This window comes from Myotis nattereri, assembly GCF_964212035.1.
Source record: "Myotis nattereri genome assembly, chromosome: X".
In the NCBI taxonomy this organism is placed as follows: domain Eukaryota; kingdom Metazoa; phylum Chordata; class Mammalia; order Chiroptera; family Vespertilionidae; genus Myotis; species Myotis nattereri.
In genome coordinates this window covers 149,968,996-149,991,317 of record NC_138078.1, presented here as the reverse complement: position 1 = coordinate 149,991,317, position 22,322 = coordinate 149,968,996, and the positions used below count along the sequence as shown (strand labels likewise).

At 36.3% G+C, this 22,322-nt stretch overlaps 1 protein-coding gene across 2 annotated transcripts in view; it reads left to right on the top strand.

Annotated features, from left to right (window-relative positions):
* The window catches only part of KDM6A (lysine demethylase 6A), a 172,299-nt gene extending 150,971 nt beyond the window's left edge, over positions 1-21,328 (top strand). For both annotated transcript variants that reach the window (XM_081081960.1, XM_081081959.1), the window contains 6 exons: positions 880-994; positions 4,020-4,207; positions 5,074-5,215; positions 17,661-17,787; positions 19,242-19,412; positions 20,625-21,328. In XM_081081960.1, coding sequence (XP_080938086.1) covers positions 880-994; positions 4,020-4,207; positions 5,074-5,215; positions 17,661-17,787; positions 19,242-19,412; positions 20,625-20,654 — 773 coding nt within the window. In that variant the 3' untranslated portion in view covers positions 20,655-21,328. The remainder of the gene's footprint in view (positions 1-879; positions 995-4,019; positions 4,208-5,073; positions 5,216-17,660; positions 17,788-19,241; positions 19,413-20,624) is intronic.
* The last annotated feature ends 994 nt before the right edge of the window (positions 21,329-22,322 follow it).

Genomic DNA, 22,322 nt, shown 5'->3' with positions numbered 1-22,322 from the left:
AAAGAAATGTTGACAAAAACTATTCCTGAGAAAGTACAGACATTATACTTACTAGACTCTTTAAATCAGCTGTCTTAAAGATGTTTAAAGAGCTAAAAGAAACCATGGACAAGAACCAATGGAAACAATGGCTCATAGAGATTATCAATAAAGAGACAAATTATAATAAGAAAGGAAAAAATTTTTGAAGCTGAAAGTATAATAACTGAAACAAAAAAGTCCCTAGTGGGTTTTAACAGTAGACTTGAGCAGGCTAAAAAAAAAAAAATCAGTAAACGTACATATGTCAAAAGAAACTATCTATTCTAAGGAGAAAACAAAATGAAGAAAAATGGACAGAGCTTAAGAATCCTGTGGGACACTATCAAAAATACTAACAGGCCCTGGCCAGGTAGCTCAGTTGGTTAGAGTGTTGTCCCAATGCACCAAGATTGTGGGTTCAATCCCTGGTCAGGGCACATACAAGAATCAACCAATGAGCCCTAGCTGGTTTGGTTCAGTGGATGGAGTGTCAGCCTGTGGACTGAGGGGTCCCAGGTTTGATTCTGGTCAAGGGCACATGCCTGCGTTGTGGGCTCAATCTCTATTAGGAGGCATGCAGGAGGCTGCCGATCAATGATTGTCTCTCATCATTGATGTTTCTATTTCCCTCTCCCTTCCTCTCTGAAATCAATAAAAATATATATTAAAAAAAAAAGAATCAACCAATGAATGCATAAATAAGTGGAACAATAAATCGATGCTTTTCTCTCTCTCAAATCAATTTAAAAAGCAAAAATAATACCATTAGAGCATTCTCTGTTGAACATTTCTAAAGATACATTTTTCTATAGAATTTATAGTATGCTGATCTTTTTTTTTTTTTTTTCCACATTTTAGGTCATCAAGAAAATAACAACTTCTGTTCAGTAAATATCAATATTGGTCCAGGTGATTGTGAATGGTTCGTTGTTCCTGAAGGTTACTGGGGTGTTCTGAATGATTTCTGTGAAAAGTAGGTTTCCAATCTAAATATTCTTTAAACATAATTATTCAAAAACAGTAATTGTGAAGGACAACTCACTAAAGCTGGATGTCATAACCACTTTTCTCTTACCATTCAGCAGAAGCTTCATTTAACACGATTTGATTCCAAACCCATTGTTTTTGTGTAACTGGGAATACTTTAAGAAAATGCCTTGAAACTACTTCACGCAATAGTAATAGCCTTGAATTTAAAGGAAAGAAAATTTGGTTATTAGGCTAATTAAACAGTTGATACATAAGTATTTGTTCATGTGAAAGGTCTGTATTCCAAGAAAAATTGTTTTATTGTAAATGGTTTTAGAAGTGGAAGAAATTTTATAATTGAACACCCTTATAGATTGTTAATAACTCAAACTTCAACACAGTACTCTTTGCTATGTCATTATAATATAAATTCTTTTTAAAACTACTCTGGCAACTTTTTCGATAAAAGAATATTATAAAATTTAATCAACTGTTTCAGATTTTGTTTTGTATTATTGAAAGAACTCATCTCATGGAAGTGTTCTTTTCCTAGAATCCTTGAAATAGCCTTCATTTATCTTGTGTTAAAGGGTATCTTGGAAGTGTTTTCATTGATTTAAATTGAAATGTTTGTTTAAATGGAAACTTTGTTTTTTCAAAAAAGTACTGCATTGTGCAAGCACCTAATATTTTTAGTTACTAATAACATTAGAAAATTATTTTGGTTAACATAAATTATACATACATTTGGTATTAATCCCCTCACTCCAATAAAATAAAGGCGGAGGCGGGGGAGAACCACTAAAAACATTTATATATGAGAGATTTTGGAAACTATATACCTATTCTACATACTATAATTTCTTAATTTGGGGTTAAAGAATCTTTTCTGTAAATACCCAAATTTAGTAAGAAATGTAAATATGGTTGCAAAAAGACATTTTAATCCAAAATTCCATATACACACACACATACACACACATCCATATACATGTATATATTTATATATGTTGTCTTTGCTATTTAACCATATAGGTTTCTTTCAGTGTAAAAAAGCCAAAGATGTGGAATTTTAAAGTTCCAAATCCTTTGATGAAATAACCTAGTTTAATCTGATTTACTTTTATGGGCCAACAACCTGGTAGTAGCAGAGATAGAACAGTATCGTGTAGGAAATCTCTGTTGTGCTATAGAAAGATTTTTATTTCTCACATTTTGAGATAGTAGTATATTGTTGCAGCTACAGTACAGTGATTCATGTTCATTATTTTTGAGTAGGGATTAGCTATTTTTAGGATTTAGTTTCCTATCTAAATGGAGAGGTAACCTGGGAACAAAGATAATTAGAATAGCCAGATGATGTCTAAAGAACTTGAACTTGGGGAATAATAAAAATATCGAGTTAGTATAAATAGTTAGGTAAATTTAACTAAGTGGCAGAAATAGCACTTGCCTCCTTAGCATTTCAATATAATTTTGTTTTACATAAGGATTATTTGGAACTGACTGGTATTGACCTTGTCTGTAGTTTGTTTATTTTGACTTTAAATAATATCTGTCTTGAAATAGCCATTCATTTGAATAAATGATAAAAAGGATGCTTCCTGGTTTGTAAGTTTGAGGGTGTCTTTTTTTTTTTTTTTTTTTTTTTTTTTTACTTAGTTGATAATTTGGTGGTCTTGATTGCTTGCTTGCTTTTGGATGGCAACACGTGGATAAAGTAGAGCTAGGATTTGTGTTTATAGCCATATTTTGCTTTACAGGCAAATTTTTCTGGGTTGTATCTACATAGCCTTATCATAAACAGTAAGCCAATTCTTATCTCCTTGCAATTAGGTCATCATCATTGGCAGTCTGTTCTAGACTTTCAAGAGCAGCCTTGCATTTGTGTTTTTTCTTTGTTTGTTTGCTTGTTTTTAGGAAAAAAGTAAGATTGAGATTCCCTCAGATTGTAGGTTGGTAAGCTTTCCAAATAATAAATATTTTAGGCTTTTCAGGTCGTACGGTCTCTGTTACAACCATGTCATTATAGCACATAAACAGTCACATAATATGTAAATGAAGGGTCAAGGCTCTTTTTTAATTAAAAATTTAATTTATGAATACAGGCAATGGGCTGGATTTGCCAGTCCTTGATATAAAAAAAATGAAATTTAAACCAATGAAAATAACTTAAAGGTACATTTTACCATATCTTTTAGCATAAGACACAGAAATAAAGACAAGGCTATATCTTAGATATTAAGGAAAGGAAGATTTCCACTCTGGAAGTTTTTCATTCCCCAAAATGAAATTTAAAGTAGTAAATTGAATTTTTAAAAATTCTTTTGTAGGAAAAGTTGTTTATGTAGTTTAAAAAGTACTTCATATTATATCATGATGAAGTAGAATAAGAAGCTGGATTTTAAAATATAAGCATGGTAATATGATCTGTAGAAATGTTCCCAAAGTATACTGGTGATGGTAGCAGTGATGGTTATTTGTGCATATGTGTGATTGTACATGGGTGAGATCGTTCATTTTGCATAGTCACCCAGTTTTTAGTAAAAACTGAGAAAGCTAGAGATAACCTCTGTTTTTCACTTACCTCAGAAATAGAAGTTCCTAGTACTTTATTTGTCATAGTGTTTCTGTTTATGGATTTAAATGACTTGATGTCAGCTCCACCTTCTATTTACCTTTTAGAGATTTCTCAATACTCCAGGGAGAAGGGTTCAATCAAAATAGCCTTTAGAGAAGTGAAATTAAAAATTAATGTGTATAAGTGTTGCTTAAAGGTAGCTTTGGATTTCATTTGGATCTTTAAAAAAATCATCTTAAGATAGTAGTACTGATCTTTGGTTAAGTCATCCAAAAATTAACTGTAATTAATTTTACCCCCTGTGCAGATAGCAGTTCTTACTGCACAAGCCATTACTTCTCAATGCAATGAATGAACATATTTTTAAAACTTCTGACATTTGTCTTCTAGTCTTATAAGGAGCTTATTAAAGTACTTGATACATTTGCATTATTTTTTCTTATTTCAGAAATAATTTGAATTTCCTAATGGGTTCTTGGTGGCCCAACCTTGAAGACCTTTATGAAGCAAATGTTCCAGTGTATAGGTTTATTCAGCGACCTGGAGATTTGGTCTGGATAAATGCAGGCACTGTTCATTGGGTTCAGGCTATTGGCTGGTGCAACAATATTGCTTGGAATGTTGGTCCACTTACAGGTATTTTAAAGATTATGCTAAAAAAAATGTTTAATTTATAAGGGATTGTATTTGATAGTTCTTTTTTTCTTCTTCTTGGAATATACCCCACTAAAAATTGGGAGAAAAATGTCTCCTTGAATAAAAATTTAATTTGTAGTACAAGAAATTAAATTCAAGGTAACAAATAGAAATCCAAGACTATAAATCTCAGCAAAAACAAATGTATATCTTTACATACAAGGAAAAATATATATATTTTAAGAAACAATAGACTTTTCTTATTCCTCATTATAATAGTTTAAAATGGGTGTTTGTGATCAGTGGTGGCTTTCCTCCATGCGATAGAGTGCTTGGTTTTGTTTTATAAAGGAAACCCCGTATGGGAGAAAGTAAAGTAGAGTAGTTACTCAGTCTTTCAAATTTTTCTTCTGTCTGGTATTATGAATAGCCCTATTATGTCAAAACCCATTTGGATTCTTCCTGCCTTCAGGCAGTGGATAGTTAAGATGAATAATATGGCTTTTGGAGCCAGATAGACCTGGATTAGGACCAGGACCTGGCTCTTGCAACTTTGGGCAAGTTATATAACCTCTCTGGGCTTCAATTTCTTCATTTGTATAATGGGAATAATAAAATTAAAAAGGTAATACTATAGATTAAATGAAATAATGCATTAAAATAGCTCAGCACAATGCCTGGCACATAGAATGAGCACTGTTTACATGATCGCTATTATTACCATATTATCAAAAAACATAAAAGTTATTTTTGTAATATTTTGAGGTTTTCAGAATTGGTGTTGATATCACCCGAGAAGGTGATAATGGTTATCTTCATAAATTTTGGTACTTTGGGTTGCTTTATAACTGTTTTTTTTTTCCTAGCCTGCCAGTATAAGTTGGCAGTGGAACGGTACGAATGGAACAAATTGCAAAGTGTGAAGTCAATAGTACCCATGGTTCATCTTTCCTGGAATATGGCACGAAATATCAAGGTCTCAGATCCAAAGCTTTTTGAAATGATTAAGTAAGTGCTTTCTAAAACTGCTGTAGTCCCTCTCTTTTTGGGGAGTGTTAGTTATTCAATCCCTCTCCACCCCCAGAATTATGTTGACATCAAAACAAAATGGTCCAGAAGTCTAGCAAAATATAATACAAGAATCCACATTTTAAAAGTATTTTTCCCTTCCAAATAGTTAGTGCACTGTTGTATAAAGAGGATCAAAGGCACAAAGGACTTTTAAACAATTAGATTCACAAACCTTGCTTCCCCGCTATCTTCTGAACCACCTGATTTATAGGAGAACTTTAGTTTTAATATTGAAAGGCTGCCCTTAGTATTGGGGGAGGAAATGATATCACAAAATAATTGCTGGTACAGAGAAATTAGCATTTAATATAGGGATTTGACTAAAACGTTAATTTTTTATTTTCATTAAATCATCTATCTTATAATTGTCCCTTTGTTTAACTGCTTTAAACATGTAATGCAAGTTATTTGAATACATATGTTTTAGTAAGCTCATTTATTATCACAGTTTCTGTCCTAGCTATATTATAAGTCTGTTTAGAAGTAACATTTTCAAATAGTGCTATATATAGCAGTGTTTCCCTAAACTGTGTTTTCTACCGTTACTACCCCTGCCCCCAAAAGGTAGGGAATTCTGGTCAAAAAAATATGGGAAATGATGGATTAGATAAAGTTGAAGTATGTCTTTTTTTCTTTTTTTGTAAAATATTTTAAAGACTTAAGTGTTGGTTTGTTTTGTGAATGGGGAGAAGGGTTATAATGTATTTCCCCAACCCATTTGTTTGACCAGTATCTTTTGAAGAATTGATCTCCTCATAAACTTATTTTGGAATACACTGCTTTATACTCACTGATGAAATAAATTTGTCTCTGTTAAACTAATACATTAAGTATTTTCCCTGCAGCTATAATAATTTGGTCAGCACATGTTGTTTTTAAAATACTGCCTTTTAAAAGTAATCATGACTTACTAAAATGATTTCAAACCTCCCAAATTTAATTCAAACAAAAATTGTCTGGCCAAGGTAATATGTATGTGGATATTCTTATGATACAGTCCTTTATCCTTTATCAGTTGCACGATTTTTATCTTGTCCTGGGCAGAAGTGGTAGGAGGAGGCAAAGGTAACAAAAACTAAATCATAGCAAGTAATGTACAAACACTTGAAAAGGTTGGATCTTAGGTATCATACTCTATACATGTAATTGGTAGTTGGGTTTGGGGGTTGTCTATTTATTCTATTACTAGGAGCCCAGTGCACGAATTTGTGCACCTTGAAAGGAACTGTGGGCCGCAAAGCTGTAGTGGGCACAGGGGTGGATCTCGGCCCATCCTCCATGCCCCACCTGGCCCCTCTCACCACGGCCCCTGGTCCCCTGTCTGCCGGCAGGCCCACTCCTGCTGCCGCGGCTCCCATGCACTAACAGTGTGGAGTGATTGGGGCCGGCGCCAGCAGCAGGTGCAAGCATCAGCTGCTGCTCCGATCACCCCTCAGGAGCAGGGAGAGGTGGAGAAGCCCTCAGGGGTGATCTGGGCCCGTGCCAGGCACCGGCAGCAGGTCTGAGCAGTGGTGCCGGCTGCAGGTGCAAGCAGGGCTGGCATCTGCAGCAGGTGTGAGCACCCAGTGGGACCACGGTGTGCGAGAGCAAAGAATTTTCAGCCACCACCAGAGGCTTGCCCCGATGACAGCAACCAGTGCCCTGCCCTGGTCTGGTGCCCCTGCTCACCTGCTCCACCATCCCGCTGCTGCCGACGTCCTCTATGTTCTGTGCGATATCTCAGAATGGTACTTGGTTCTGAATAGGAAATTAGGGGTTACTTTAAGGGAAAATTTGTCTAAAGTCACTAAAGATGTTTAGTTTATTTCATGATAGGCGTAAAGTAGGTAAATTCAGATCAGTTTTGCTGTAAAATTGTCTCCATGTCATTGCTTTGGTCCTCAAATCTAGATCCTGTCAGTAAAGAAAGTGGTGTTGATTTGTTCTAGCTTCTTTGAGCTATACCAGTTCTTAAGAAATGGTGTTCTCCCCTGCCATTCCTTTCCTCTGCTTTGAGTCATTTTCTTCATCTCCTGTTCACGTCCCCATCCATAGCATCTTACATTTAATATGTCCCTGTCACTTCTCTTGCTGAGGTCACCAGCGACCAACTATTTTAAACATAGTAAGGCACAAATTTAAACTTTCTTTAATGTCCCCATTTGTATCTCAGATCTGACCCCCACTTACCTTGTCAGCCATTTCTCCCAATGTTGCCTTGAGATGTGTGCTTGAATTTTCTGTTTATTTTTATCGCTCTGGTATTTTAAACTGTCTTTAATGTGCACTGCAGTTTTTATACCTCCTCTCTTTTTTCTCCTTTGAATTATCTTTTAGTAAAGCTTTAATTCATTATACATTGAGCATATGAATTGTAGGTCATTTTAAAAGATAAAATATCAACGAGATGTAAAAAGTGTAATGGAGAAGATATACAAATATAGTCCTCTTCCTTAACTTGCTCCCTGAAAGTTGTTGTTTTTAATTCATAAATACTGTGACTTTACAATGTGTGATTTTTAGGTTTTCACAGTTAAATGGTAAGTCTGCCCAGTCAAAATGAATGTAAGCAGTCAAGGGCACGTACCTCAGTTGCAGGTTAGGCAACTCATCGACGTGTCTCTCTCCCATCAATGTTTCTCTCTCAAAAAAAAATCAATGGAAAAAATATCCTCAGGTGAGGAATAACACACACACACACACACACACACACACACACACACACGCAATGTAAGGAAAGTAAGGAAAATTTACCTTGTGCTTTCTCATCCACTCAACTGACTCTCTGAGCTCTACGCATTTCTTTTCATCCTTTCATATTTGTTTAATATTTATTGTGAACTGAGTTGATGCTCAGGTATTGTGCTAGGTGACAAAAGAATTGGATCACTTCTCTGGCACTTAAAATAATTGGGGAAATAGTCAAAACATTAAAATACATGGTCTTTACTATAATGTTGGAAAAGTTTGTTTTAAAAAATGCAGGGAAGCACAGAGGAAGGCACTCCTGAGAGAGGAATATTCAGGAAAGGCCTCACAGAAGTACTACAGCTCCATAATTCCTTACCCTAAACCCCTTAGACCAAATATATTTTGGTATTCAGAATTCTTAGGATTTTCAGTAAGGTAATACAGTGCATTTACAATATATTTGACCCTCCAAGCAGGATCTGTAGCATTATCTTGGAATCAAACACATTAATATTTCTGCAGTAAAACATATAGTCACTGATGAGGTAAGTGACAACTATCAAAAGCCCCAGGTCACGTGTTAACATCAAATGAGTTTTTGCAAAATTTATGAAAAATTTGTGGGCTTGTAATAGATTCTGAGCCTATATATTAAGTAATTTAATAATGGGAAGTGATGATATATCCTGTTGTCACCTACTATCCCTCAGTCATTTTGGGAATGAATTACTTGTGGTTATTTAAACCACTCAACATTGCTCTTTTTTCTTTGCATTTTCAAAATCAAGTTTGTTCTTTTAGAGTCCTGTAGTTTCATAGCATCCTTTAAATCATTTAGTAAATCTCTTTTTTTATTTTTTACATCCTAGCTATTTTACTAAAATAAGTCTCATACTCTTCACATTCTTCCAGCTACCCTCCTACATTATCATGAGTCAAAAGAATATTTATTATCTTGATTACTTCTTTTATTTCCTAATGCAGTGAACTTGGCTAGAAAAGATCACAGCCTGACTTCTTAGAAAATTTTAGTGAAAGCTCAGTACATAATCTCTCTTTTGATTTCCTTAACTGTTTAAATGAAAAAACTTTTTTACACATACTGCACATATTGCAAGCAAACTTACTTTCTCCTTCTTTAGACTAAACTTTTAAATGACTCAGATTTAAGCCCTATTTGTTAGCTGTTGAGTTTTCTGAATCATTAGCTATTTTTAAAGTAGAGCAGTCCCACACAAAGAAATGAATTAAGGAAGGCTTATAAATGTAAGGTTACTGAGCTCTTACCTTTAATTCATTAAAATATGATAGATTTTTCTATGTTAATATACCTTATTCTTTAAAATATGTAAAATTTACATACATGCCCCCAAACTTGTTTACACTTTTCCCTCCAACTTTTTATTTAAAGTTTTTTTTAAATCTACAAAAATGGTTGAAATACTAATGCAATGAATACCTACATAATCTCATCTGAAGTCATAAGTTTTTGACACATGTACTTAGCTGTCTACACATACACACACACACACACACACGCACGCACGCACACTTTTTTCCCCCTGAATCATGAAAAGTAATTTGCAAACATTATGGCATGTCACCCCAAATACTTCAACCGGCATCTCTTAAGAATAGGGATATTCTCACATAACTACAGTGCCATTTACCATATCTGAAAAATGTGAAATTCAATAGTAATCATCTAATATACGATCTACATTTAAATTTACCCAACTACCCAAAAATGTCATTTTTTTTTTTTAGCTCTTTCCCCTCCCCACCCCACCACCTTCAATTGAGATTGAATCAAGGTTTATATTGAATTCAGTATGTAGCCATTGTGTCATTAGTCTTTTTTTTATTGGTTTTAGAGAGAGGTAAGGAGAGAGAAGCATCTATTGTTCCACTAACATATGCACCCGTTGGTTGATTCTTGTATGCGCCACCTGCAGTCTAGGCGTATTGGGTTGATGCTCTAACCATCTGAGCTACTCGGCCAGGGCTGTCTTTAGTCTCTTTTAGATCTGTGAGTTTCCTTCCTTCCCTTCCCTTCACTCCCCTCCACTCCCTTTTTTTCTGTGAAGAGGGCCGACCTCACTGTCGTACAGAGTTCTACATTCTGGATATGTTTTCTCAATTCTCTTTGGGTTATACATTTTTTAGAAGAAATACTGATGCTGTTTACTTTGGTGAGCCCATGTCCCATTCTAGTATCAACTATGCCATAGATATTTCCATTCATGGGTCCTGAGTATAAGTGGCACTAAATAGGCACTTTAAAACTTAAAATTAAGGGTGGGGAGATTATTGCTACTTTTTATTCATCTTCATCATAGTATAAAGCTTTTATCCCTTGTTTTTAATTTTAAAGTATTAAGATCTAAGAGAAACCCTCATCCTTTGCAGATTCATGATTCTCTTCTTCAGGTATTTGAGATAGATTGCTTTGGCTTATATAATGCTAAGGCTTTTTTTTTTTTTTTTTTTTTTTTTTTTGTAGTTCACTTTCCTAAGACTCATATTCAGTATGTTTGAGCATTGAAGTATTCCTTTAAACAGGACACTTGAAAGGAATCAAATGGTAATGCAGCAAGTGAGAACTGGGGACTATTGGTACTGATTAGCTTTCTCTGTAGAGAACAGCTTTCAGAATACATAATGATTCTTTTATTTTTTAATTAAAGATTTTTTTTATATTTTAATTACAGTTGACATTCAATATTATACTAGTTGTAGGTGTACAACATGGTGGTTAGACATTTATATAACTTATGAAGTGGTCCCCTTAATAAGCTTTGTACCCACTTGACACCATACATAATTATTACAATACTAGAGGCCTGGTACACGGGTGGTGGGGGAGGGAACACAGGAAGTTGGGAGGGGCCGATCGGGGCCCTGATTGGCCTAGTTGGCCACTGCAGTGTGCATCATAGTGACTGGTCGTTCCAGCGTTCCAGTCACTTGGCTTTTATATATATAGATTCTTGACTATATTCTCTACTAGTAGCCTGGTGCACAAAAATTTGTGCAGTTGGGGGTGAGGGGTGGGGCCAGACTCCTCAGCCCGACCTGCACCCTCTGTCATGTTCCAGGACCCCGGCCACTTCTGGCCCAGGCACAGGCCTACAGGCTTGGGCGGCCTGGCTCCCGAGGCCCCATTTTATCAAGAGAACAAATTCGGTGTTAGTTACAGCCCTCACCGAACCCAGTACACTGCATCTGTGCATACAACTGCCTCGTTCATGTGCCTGCTTTGTCCTGAATTACTAACATCTTGAGGACATAGCTCTGTCTTATCCTGCTTCACCTTCAGTGCCTGGCCTGGTGCCAGGGACCTGAGAGGTTTGCTGAGTGAGTGAATAATGAGTGAGTGAATGAGTGAATGAATGAGCAAGTAAGTGAATGAGCAAGCAGCTAAGGGGCGGGAACTTCTGCCGTGTTGCCATGACAACAGGGCAGAAGTTCCGGCCCCACTCCCAGCTGCCTGAAGCCCATCCAGGGGAAGTTCCCACCCTGCTCCCAGCGGCCTGGCGCCCCTCTCCTGGCTGCATACTGAATTACTAACATCTTGAGGACATAGCTCTGTCTTATCCTGCTTCAACTTCAGTGCCTGGCCTGGTGCCAGGGACCTGAGATGGTTTGCTGAGTGAGTGAATAATGAGTGAGTGAATGAGTGAATGAATGAGCGAGTAAGTGAATGAGCAAGCAGCTACCGGTCGGGATAGTTCGCGCTCCACTCTGGGCTACCTGACGCAAACCCCAGGAAGTTCCCACCCTGCTCCCAGCGGCCCCACTCCCCTCTCCCGGCTGCATAGTTCACGCAGGGCAAAGGCAGCCCGGGTTTGCGTTTTGGCAGATCGGTGCATTAGCACCCACCAGCCTCGGATCCCCTCTGGATGGTCGTTTGGGGGCGTGGCTGGTGGCGGATCAGTGCAGGAGGGCTGTTTGTGGGCGTGGCCGGTGGCGAATCGCTGTGGTCCCACTGCCAGCCCTGGGTTGGGTCCCATACAGGCCACCTGTTGCTCGGGTCCCAGATAGCAGGCCTGGATGGCAGCAGGGCAGGCAGGATGGCGCTGTCCCACCCTGCCTGCAGTATGCAAATTAGCCGCCATCTTGGTTGGCAGTTAATCTGCATATCATCCTGATTAGCCAATGGGAAGTGTATCAGAGGTACGGTTAATTACCCTATTTGTCTTTTATTAGATAGGATGCTATACTTTACATCCCATGACACTGTGTGTGTGTGTGTGTGTGTGTGTGTGTGTGTGTGTGTGTGTGTGTGTTTGTGTTTTAATTTAAATTCTTCATTGTTTAAAGCAGCGGTCGCCAATCTTTCAGACCTCCTGGACCACCAGGTCTGCAGATCACCGGTTGGCGACCACTGGTTTAAAGTATTACATAAGTCTCCTTCCCCCCCCCCCCATTGACCTCTCCCCCCATGACTGTTTTGTAACAACCAATTTGCACTTCTTAATCCCTTCACCTTTTTTACCCAGTCCTCCATCCTCCCTCCCAACAGGCAACCATCAGTTTGTTCTAATAGAAAGGTTCTTTTAGATGCAGTTGAATGGGTTAATCTCAATGGTAGATATACCAGTAAATGTGGTGTAAATTGTTGTAATCATGTTGGATTATTAGCAAGTTAATTTAATGGTAGTATGTTTCGATATGTTGGAAATTCCGGTTTCTTCACCAACCATGATAATAAGCAGTTGAGTGCATTTTAAAATGTCAAAAACAATTCCAAAGAGCCCATTTTCTACTGAAAAATGCGATATTAGAAAATCTTTGATTTAGGTGAAGCATATCAGGCAGTAGCATGCTGAGGAGTAGAAAGTTAATTTTCTAACATTTCAGCAGTACCAAGTCCATTGAAAACCACTCCCCACAAACTTTTTTTTTCTTTTTTTACTTAAAATTTTTTTTTCAGTTACAATTTACATTCAATATTACTTTGTATTAGATTTCTTTCAGAACTAACAATATTTTTGTTTTCCCTTTTCTTATAAACATTGTAGATTAAACTGTTAAGTATTAACTCCCTTTCCCTTTGATTCCCATTTTTAAATGGATAAATGAAGTGTTCTACAACACTGGTCATAGCCAGTTGGCCTAATAATTGAATGAGACGGTATAGTTACGAAGACCACTCCATAGATAGCATAGATCCCAGTGTAGTTGTCCTAGAGCAGTGATGGTGAACCTGTGACATGCGTGTCAGAGGTGACACGCGAACTCATTTTTTTGGTTGATTTTTCTTTGTTAAATGGCACTTAAATATATAAAATAAATATCAAAAATATAAATCTTTGTTTTACTATGGTTGCAAAGATCAAAAAATTTCTATATGTGACACGGCACCAGAGTTAAGTGAGGGTTTTTCAAAATGTTGACACGCCGAGCTCAAAAGGTTCGTCATCACTGTCCTAGGAGGATCTTCTAATACAATATTGGGTTGCATTTGCAATGCTTTTTTATAACATTGAGCTAACAAAATCTAAAAATTCTAAAACTCTGCTTTCTCATGGTTAACATATATTTGCTTTCATACTTGTTTTTTCCACCCAAGAGGTTAAAGTTCTTAACACATTGCGGGTGGATTATGAGAATTCTCGTGTTTTCTGTTCTGAGGCTTGTGGCCAATCACGAGAATTCTTTAAAAAGATATTAGCTTGTAAGAACATGTAATAAATAACTTCAAAATGCAATGGGTATTTAATTTTAAAGCGTGCCTTTAACATTTATGTAAAACGTTTTTTGTACTCGTTCAATAGAAACTTATTTGGCCACTGGATAAAGCTGGCAATAAAACTACTGGTCTGCAATTTAAGATACTAGTTTTATTATTGACTGAGACCTTGATTTTCAGCCATGTGGTTGATTTAAATGAAACTGTTAACGTCTTACTGACATTTAGACCCGCACTGTTGTCCTAGGGGCAATACCACCCTGGAGTGATTGGTGGCAAGTGTGTTATGAGGGCTCATGTTAGCTTACTTTTCCTGCATGGCTCTCTCAGTAAGAGGGATTGTGCAAGGCAAAGTGCCTCTTGGAAACTTGAGTTGGTACACCATCTACTTCTCAATGGCTGAGATTGTTAGCATAACATCTTTAAAAGTGCCATATCAAGTTAACCCGTGCCTCATCTCTCTCCACACTGACTGGAAACAGCCAAGTTGCCCCCAGAATGTCAGAGTCATTCCATTGTTGCCTTAATTTCAACATAATATCCTGGCACCATGGCTTCATTCCTTTATTTTCCTGCCTCTGAAACCTCATCCCAAGATTAAAATCTTATGAGAACAGTTGTTTGCTCCCATATTAACCTTTGTTCGTGACATTTCTTCTGCCTGGAAAGTACCTTCCTCCCACCTTTCCTTCCCGCTCACATCTAAATTGACAAGTTCTTTATCCAAACTTCTGTGATTCCTACCTCCCCTCACCTGAAGCTGAGCTTTCCCTCCTTTTAGCATCCATGGTATACTATGTCTGTTTATCTTTTGCCTAATTCATGAATATATTGTACACAAGCATTTGTCCTAATGTTACTGTCTTTAGTACTTTTAAGTATATTTTTATTTCTATCCCCTACCTGAAGTCATTTTCTAAAACGCCATCCTTCTTTAGCTTTCATCTTGCGGACTGGTTTTTGGGTGGATTAGATTCTGCTGTGTAACCTCAAATACACCAAGCCCTCCATCAGCCTTTTCTTGGCTTTCTTCCAAGCCAGAGCTATCTTTAATATTCCCCGCCTTCTTGTGGTAGTCTTTCATCCAAGCAGCTAAAAGTAGGGGTTGGATCCTGAAACCACATTGATCTTTAAAAGTCAAAGAATTCCCTGCCTCTCTATCCCCTGTTTATTTCTGACCCTATTCCTAAAATGCGTTTATTAAAAACGCCGTATCTTCTACAATTTTATACTTTTTGCTAGTGATTTAATATGTTGTTTTTAACAAATGAATTATTAACTGCTGTAAGATATATTTATTAAAATTCTGCAAAACTAAAATAAAGAGGAAATAACAATCCTGATCTGGTTTGATATTTATTTTTTAGCTTTTCAATACACTCAGGCATGGTCTAGGATTAATCAAAGCAGAACAGATTACTGTTAAGTCTTAAATATTATAGCTGTATCTTCTCTAGGATCCTTTCCCTAAATTTCTGTAGTTTCTGATTTTTCCCTACCCTTTGACTGAATCAGATTCTTTCTTTAGGAGCTGCTCATTGGTGGACTTTAGAAGAGCCTCTGTCTCTCTCAGTTCCCTTGAATTCCAATGGCTACCTTTTGAAAAATGGGAATGAACGTGCAATTTTAATGTTAAGAGCAAAGAGAAAACCACAATGTGGTTACTCATTGTCAGATCAGATTAATAGAGCTGTGGGTTTTCTAAAGTTCCAATATCTCACAGAATAAAAATTCTGGAGCTGTGATTTCATACACAGAATACTCATGTCTTAATATTACTAGCAACCCTAGCTCTAATCCTTTATTGTTTGTAGGAAAGTGGTATAATGCATTTTTCTAGATGAAACTACCAAACCATAAATTATAAACTACCATCTAATTGTCAATGTAGTCAGTAGCATTGGAGTGGAAAATTTCCTCATGAGTAAAGAGTGGGATAATGATACTCCCAGAACCACGGCTCTGTTTGGGGGGTGGGTGGGGGACTGCGCTGACTGAATCTCATCTTCAAAAGAGAAAGGGGGAGTGGGTAAGAATACGTGGAAGAGAGCACGGTGTGAGATAGTGAGGAAAAGCTTGAGATTTCCTGCTTTTATAAAACCCCAGCCCAACGACTTAAAAAATAGCTTTATGACATCAGACAAATTTAGCTTCTGAGCACGGGTCTCATCTGCACAGGATTGTTAGATGCCTAAGTGGCATAATAGTGTGAAGTACCTAATACCATGCCTTCTGTCTGGTCATCATTTTTTATTTATTTAATTGTATTGTTTTATCATTTTTGTTTGTTTTCCCACGTGGGAGCATAGTAGGGTCTGCCAATCTTCTAGAGGTCTCTGCAGAGTTGTAGGCATTATTTTCCTTTGAAAGAGACCTTATATTGAGGCCCTGGTTGGAAAACTTGTTCAGTAAGATCAGGGCCTTTAGAGGTGAATTGTATGGGACACGGGGTGAGAAAGGGGGAAGAGCAGGTACTGTTTAAGAGCTGGTGGCATGGTCTGAATTATATTCTGCCTGTTTTTACCATGATCTAAATTTTTGCTTTTTCCCCTTTCATGAACACATATCACATATGCACACACACACACACACACACACAGATAGAGAGAAAAAAGGAGAGAGCTGTCCTAGCTTTGATTTACAACCATAGTCTAAAGCAGCAGTTGCCAACCGGTGGTCCACGAACCACTGGTTGTCCATGAGGTCTGAAAGGTTGGCGACCGCTGGTCTAAAGCATTATTTTGTTTCTGAGTAAGTTAAATGTGCAGGAATTGCTGAACAAACTGAGAAATTTCTTTTAATATGATGCATAATGGGTTTGCCTTACAGCTAGCTGTGAAGTTGATATTGCTATATGTTTGTTAAATAAGTTAAGTTTTACATATATTTTTAGTCATCTTTTATCCTGGCTTAATGCACATCGGTTCTGATAAGTGACAATACTTTAACCTAGTCACTTATAAAATAACAAGGAAATATAAATTAAGAGAAGTTAAATGTGCTATTACTTAACATACATTAAATTTTAGTTATTCAGTAACCAAATGTTTATTGAGTACCTACTATATGCCAGGCACTGTCATAGACAGAGAGTAGACAGCATGAATAAAACAGATACGACCTTTTGCTTTCAAACAATACTCAGTTGCTAAACCCATTTCCTTTTCTTTAGGGTATTTTCACTGCCTCTGAAGTTTAGAAGAAAAAGTGCCTTAGAGATCATCTCGTCTAGCCTCTCTGTTCAAATGGAGAATATGAGCCTAAGATTCAGAGGAGAGTTAAGAGAATTTAGCAGACAATTTCAAGTAATGACAGCAAACTATAGGAAAGTCACAAATTGTGAGAATTCGCTATATTGTTAGCATCATAAGTATGAGTTTAGAAAAGCCACAAATTATAAACTTAATTGTGTTTATAAATGCAAGATTCTATATTATCTCTAAGTTAAAATAGAGGATTTAAATGTCTTCTTTAGTGGTATAGTGAAACCAATTTGGTATTGTGTGGTGACTAAACACATAAATGGTTTTCTGCTTATAGACTCAAAAGTTTCAAAAGCATCGATATAGATGATGCTGTTTTTGATTGTCTGGGTAGTACTAATAGAAATAACATGCCTTCCTGCCTTGCTAGAATCATAGTTCAGATCTGGAATTCAGACCCCTTATTTCAAGGATGAGAACATTGACTCCCAAAGAGGTCAATTTACTTGCCCAAATAAGAGCCAAAAGTAACAGCTTATATTTAAGCAAGGAATCATGTTTTGCAAATTAAGATCATTATATTCAGATAAAATTATTCTCAACTTTAACTGATATAATATTAATATCAGAACTGCTGAACAGTAACCCCATTTTTTTAAAATCTCAGAATATATCTGAGACATTGACAAAAGAAAAAAGAAGTCACAGATATTAGAACTGAGTCTCTTGGCATTATTTCTAATGATATATCTTTTATGCTAATGACATTCAATATTTAATTGCTGGTCACAAATAATTTTTTCCCCTACAACAGGTATTGTCTTCTAAGAACCCTGAAGCAATGTCAGACATTGAGGGAAGCTCTCATTGCTGCAGGCAAAGAAATTATATGGCATGGGCGGACAAAAGAGGAACCCGCACATTACTGCAGCATTTGTGAGGCAAGTGACTTGTTCTTCTCCACCCCTAGTTTTATAAAGCCTCTTAACTCTCCACTTTTTGTTTCTTTAGTTATTTTTAAAAATATATTGAAACTTTTATGTAATACATTTTACTGAAATTGTAATTGTATTTAAAATCTTATTTTCTTGTAACTTAGCTATTAAAATTTAATCTGATGTATACTGTTTTACTAACTGTGGATTAACTCACAATATCTACTACAGAGTCATTTATATAATAGATATTTAACAGATGATAATCATCAAGAAGTGTAGGCTTGGAATTTTGAACTGTGAACAATCCAGAAGCAGACAGATGCCAATAAACTGGATGTAGTTCAGTATCGCTACAGGCAGGTCAATGCTAAGTCCTCTCTGGTACAGTTCACAATACATTGGCCAGTCTGCCGAAGCCAAGGCTTGCAAGAGATGCAGAAATGAAGAAGATAGGGCACCTGAAGGAGCTCCCATTCTGCTCAAAGAAGACAAATTATGAACAACTAATTGTAATGTACATGAGACTTGTGAATGCACAGTTGGTCTTACTGTTATGACAACACTGGCGGGGCGGGGGGGGCGGGGGGGGATGACCAAATTTCCCTTTCTATCTTGTTACAAGAGTTCACTAAAGTATTAGCATTTGAGTCCATCCTTAAGGATGAGTATGAGATTTCAGTGGACTAAAAAATGATGAGAATTGGAGGTAGAATGAATGTTATTATGAACTATAATAACAATATGGGAAATAAAATGGCTTATCCATAAAAGGATAAGTTAGTCCAATGTGTCTGGAACTTACCAGAACAGACTCTGCAAATTATAAGTCTATGTAGTAGGAAGCTTACAGAGCATCTTGAATGACTTTAAGGAATTTGATATTCTGAGGTCATTGAAGCCATCAAAAGATTTTGAGCAGGCAACCAACTTGAATATGTGTTTTGAGGTTTGAGGTCTGGCTAAGCACTAAGCACTATGATATGCCTTGGAGGTACAAAGATGAGTAAACATAGTCTTTATCTTTGAGGAGCTCAGTCTATAGGGGAAGACAAATATCCATCCATAGTGCCCAGTATGAGCACTATGCATGAGAAATAAAAGAAAAATGATGATCACTTTTACCTGACTGTATAGTAATGTTTCAGATTTAGGACAAAGTAGACTGACCTTTATTAAACTTTTGAATTACACTTTTGCCAGTGGTTGTAATGAGTATGCCATTCCCTTAGGCCACTCCCCTGAATATACATTGCCACCCATGTCTCTGGGTTTCGTGCAAAATAAATCTTGTTCATTAAAGAATTTTAAACATGGCCGTGTTTGTCTTGGTACCTACTTCGAACTAGAGACAACTGTCCACAATTCCATGTAAAGTAGGATTCTATGATTTTATTAAAGTATTACAATAAGTAAATGCCACTGTTGCAATTGAATGCTTTTTTTCTTGTATAAAATAGGTGGAGGTTTTTAATCTGCTTTTTGTCACTAATGAGAGCATTTCTCGAAAGACCTACGTAGTGCATTGTCAAGATTGTGCACGAAAAACAAGCAGAAACCTGGACAATTTTGTGGTGCTAGAACAGTACAAGATGGAGGACCTGATGCAAGTCTATGACCAATTTACATTAGTAAGTGAAATCAACATGTGAGTACATAGTTAGCTGGATAGGGAAGCAGCATTGTTTGTTCTGCCACCTGATAAACAGGAGGTATGAAATATTTAAATTTTCTTTTGGCTCGTTAGATATTGCATGATGTTCCCCTCCTCCACGTCCAAGTATTTATTCCTATGAAGTTAGCATATTTTCACTTTCCTTCCTGGGCGAGACCAGCCTAAATAATACCACAGTAATTACATTTTAAAATCTTTGTGTGCTTTTTGAACATTATCACATTGTCACCTCAGTTGATAAAATTTTTGTGTACACACAGGTTATTAGTGTCAACAAAATGAATCAGTAAATGTGCTTTTAAATATACTTCTGCTTTTAGAGCTAATTGTATTTATTTAAAATTTTGTTCTTGCCGGAAGTATTAACCTCATGAGAATATTTGTTAATCCTCACCCAAGGATTCCCCCCTCCCCACCACTGATTTTTAGAGAGGGAGGGAAGGAGGGAGGGAGGGAAACATCGGTGTGCTACACCATCTGTTGCTTCCCATACATACCCTGATCGAAGCTGGGGATTCGGCAACCCAGGTATGTGTCCTTAGCTGGGAATCGAACCCAAGACCCTTTGGTGCTTGGGCTAACACTCTAACCACTTGGTAACACTGGCCAGGACAACCTTATGGGGAATATTTGATGGAGCTTAACTTCCTGCTACATTATACACCTTATAAGATTCAAGTATACTTATAAATTGCACACAATTTTTAACTTTCAAACAGCAGATGCTTAGGGGGAAGCACATCACTAGTTTTATAAATACGAAAATAATTTATGAATTGTTGATTTCCTCCAATACATTTCTCTTACATAACTGAATTTTTGAAATTTAACTCCTGATATTTTCATTTGAATGGTCTTCCAGGTTGCTTGAAGAAGAAGAAAATGACCTGGAGTATGTTACACAAAATGCATTATCTAGTTGATAGGTTCTGAAGCAAGTTACTAATGAAATTATAATTGGTTTGTTGTTATTTTCTACAAATCTTTTTTTTTTAGAGTCATCTAAAAAAAATGCTCAAACTAATAATGTTCTTGACTTTTAATGTTCTTGAGTTTATGACTTTGGTGAAGTAGTACAGAAAAATGCTGGTGCACTGAGTAGGGTAATGGTCAGTAAGGGAGGTTATAACTTTGTATACCAAATAACATCCCTCACTTTTATTTTTAGGCTCCTCCATTGCCATCTTCCTCATCTTGATATTGTTCCCAGGACATTAAATGAGACCTTTTCTGCTATTCAGGAAGTAACCCAGTTCTGCACCACTGGCTTTTAGAGCTGTCTCATAAGGCTGCTGGCTGAAACTGTGTCTATGCAACCTTCCAAGTGAGAGTGTCAACCAACTGGACTGAGGAGGGCACTGCTCCTACTCCAGGACTCTCAACGCTGATCAGCTGTACTTCAGAAAGAATAATAATTTCCATGTTTTGTATATATCTGACAAAACTGGCAACATTATACAGACTACTGACTTGAAGACAACCTCTTTTATATTTCTCTCTTTCTGGGCTGATGAACCTGTTTTCATCCTTTTCCCCTTCAGAATTTTCCTTGGAAAAAAAAATACTAGCCTAGCTGGTAATTTCTTTGTAAGGTAGTTAGCAAGTTTAAGGCTTTCTTTGGTCAACTTTTTTTTAATGTGAAAAGTTAGGTAAGGAACTTTTTTACTGCTTTTATGTTTTTCTGTCTTGTTTTGAAACCATGGCGGTTATTACACTTTTGGTTCCTAAATGAAATGTTTAAAAATTAACAGCCAAGTCACAAAGATAATGGATTGCACATAGACTAAGGAATAAACTTCAGATTTGTGATTTTTGTTTCTAATCTTGATGTAAATTTACACTATTTATAAATACATATTTATTGCTTGAAAATATTTGTGAATGGAATGCTGTTATTTTTTTCCAGATTTACCTGCCATTGAAATTTTAAGGAGTTCTGTAATTTCAAACACTACTCCTATTACATTTTCTATGTGTAAATAAAGCTGCTTAGCATTGTACAGAAACTTTTATTAAAATTGTTTAATGTTTAAAGAGTTTTCTATTGTTTGAGTTTTAAAAAGATTTTATGTACAGTGCCCAGTTTTTGTTCATTTTTCAAATCTGATTATATATATTTTATATATACTTATGTATGTATATATAATATATATAGAAATCTGGATATATATGTATAAAGATTTAGAACTTAAAATTTTCTCGTTTTAAGTTTCACATCTATGGTAGATTTTTGAGGTGTCTACTGTAAAGTATTGCTTACAAAAGTATGATTATTTTTAAAGAAATATATATGGTATGTATCTTCAAGACCTAAAATGTCAGACTGGTTTATTGTTAAGTTGCAATTACTGCAGTGACAGACCAATAAACAATTGCTGCCAAAATGTAGTATAATAGTAGAAAACAAATAGTGATTGAACTTAAGATTTTAAAGGGAATGTTATATGGGCTTGACAAATCCTGTACATCATTTAGTAGCTTTTTATATGGAAAAAATACTCAGATGAAGGATTCTATTTTAGAATGCAAATAAATTAAGAGACTTATTTTTTAATGTTAGGCAATTCTGAAATTTCATGCTTTCCTGCTTGCATGACACGATGGCGGGGGGGGAGGGCTAGTCTGCAAATTCCATGTCACTAGTAATATAGCAAGCTATATTAGCATTAACAGGTCACTTCTAATTAATAATAGTATTTTATTTTAGAATAATGGTACCTTGCATTTGGCACATATTCTCATTTTATTACTCTGTTCATTCTAACTTTCTAAGATTTTTCCAGGAAGCTTTTAGTGAAGAAGCATAGAGAATGTTTATAAACTAAGTTATATGTATGACTAAAGAAAATTTATAATCCTCTCTAGT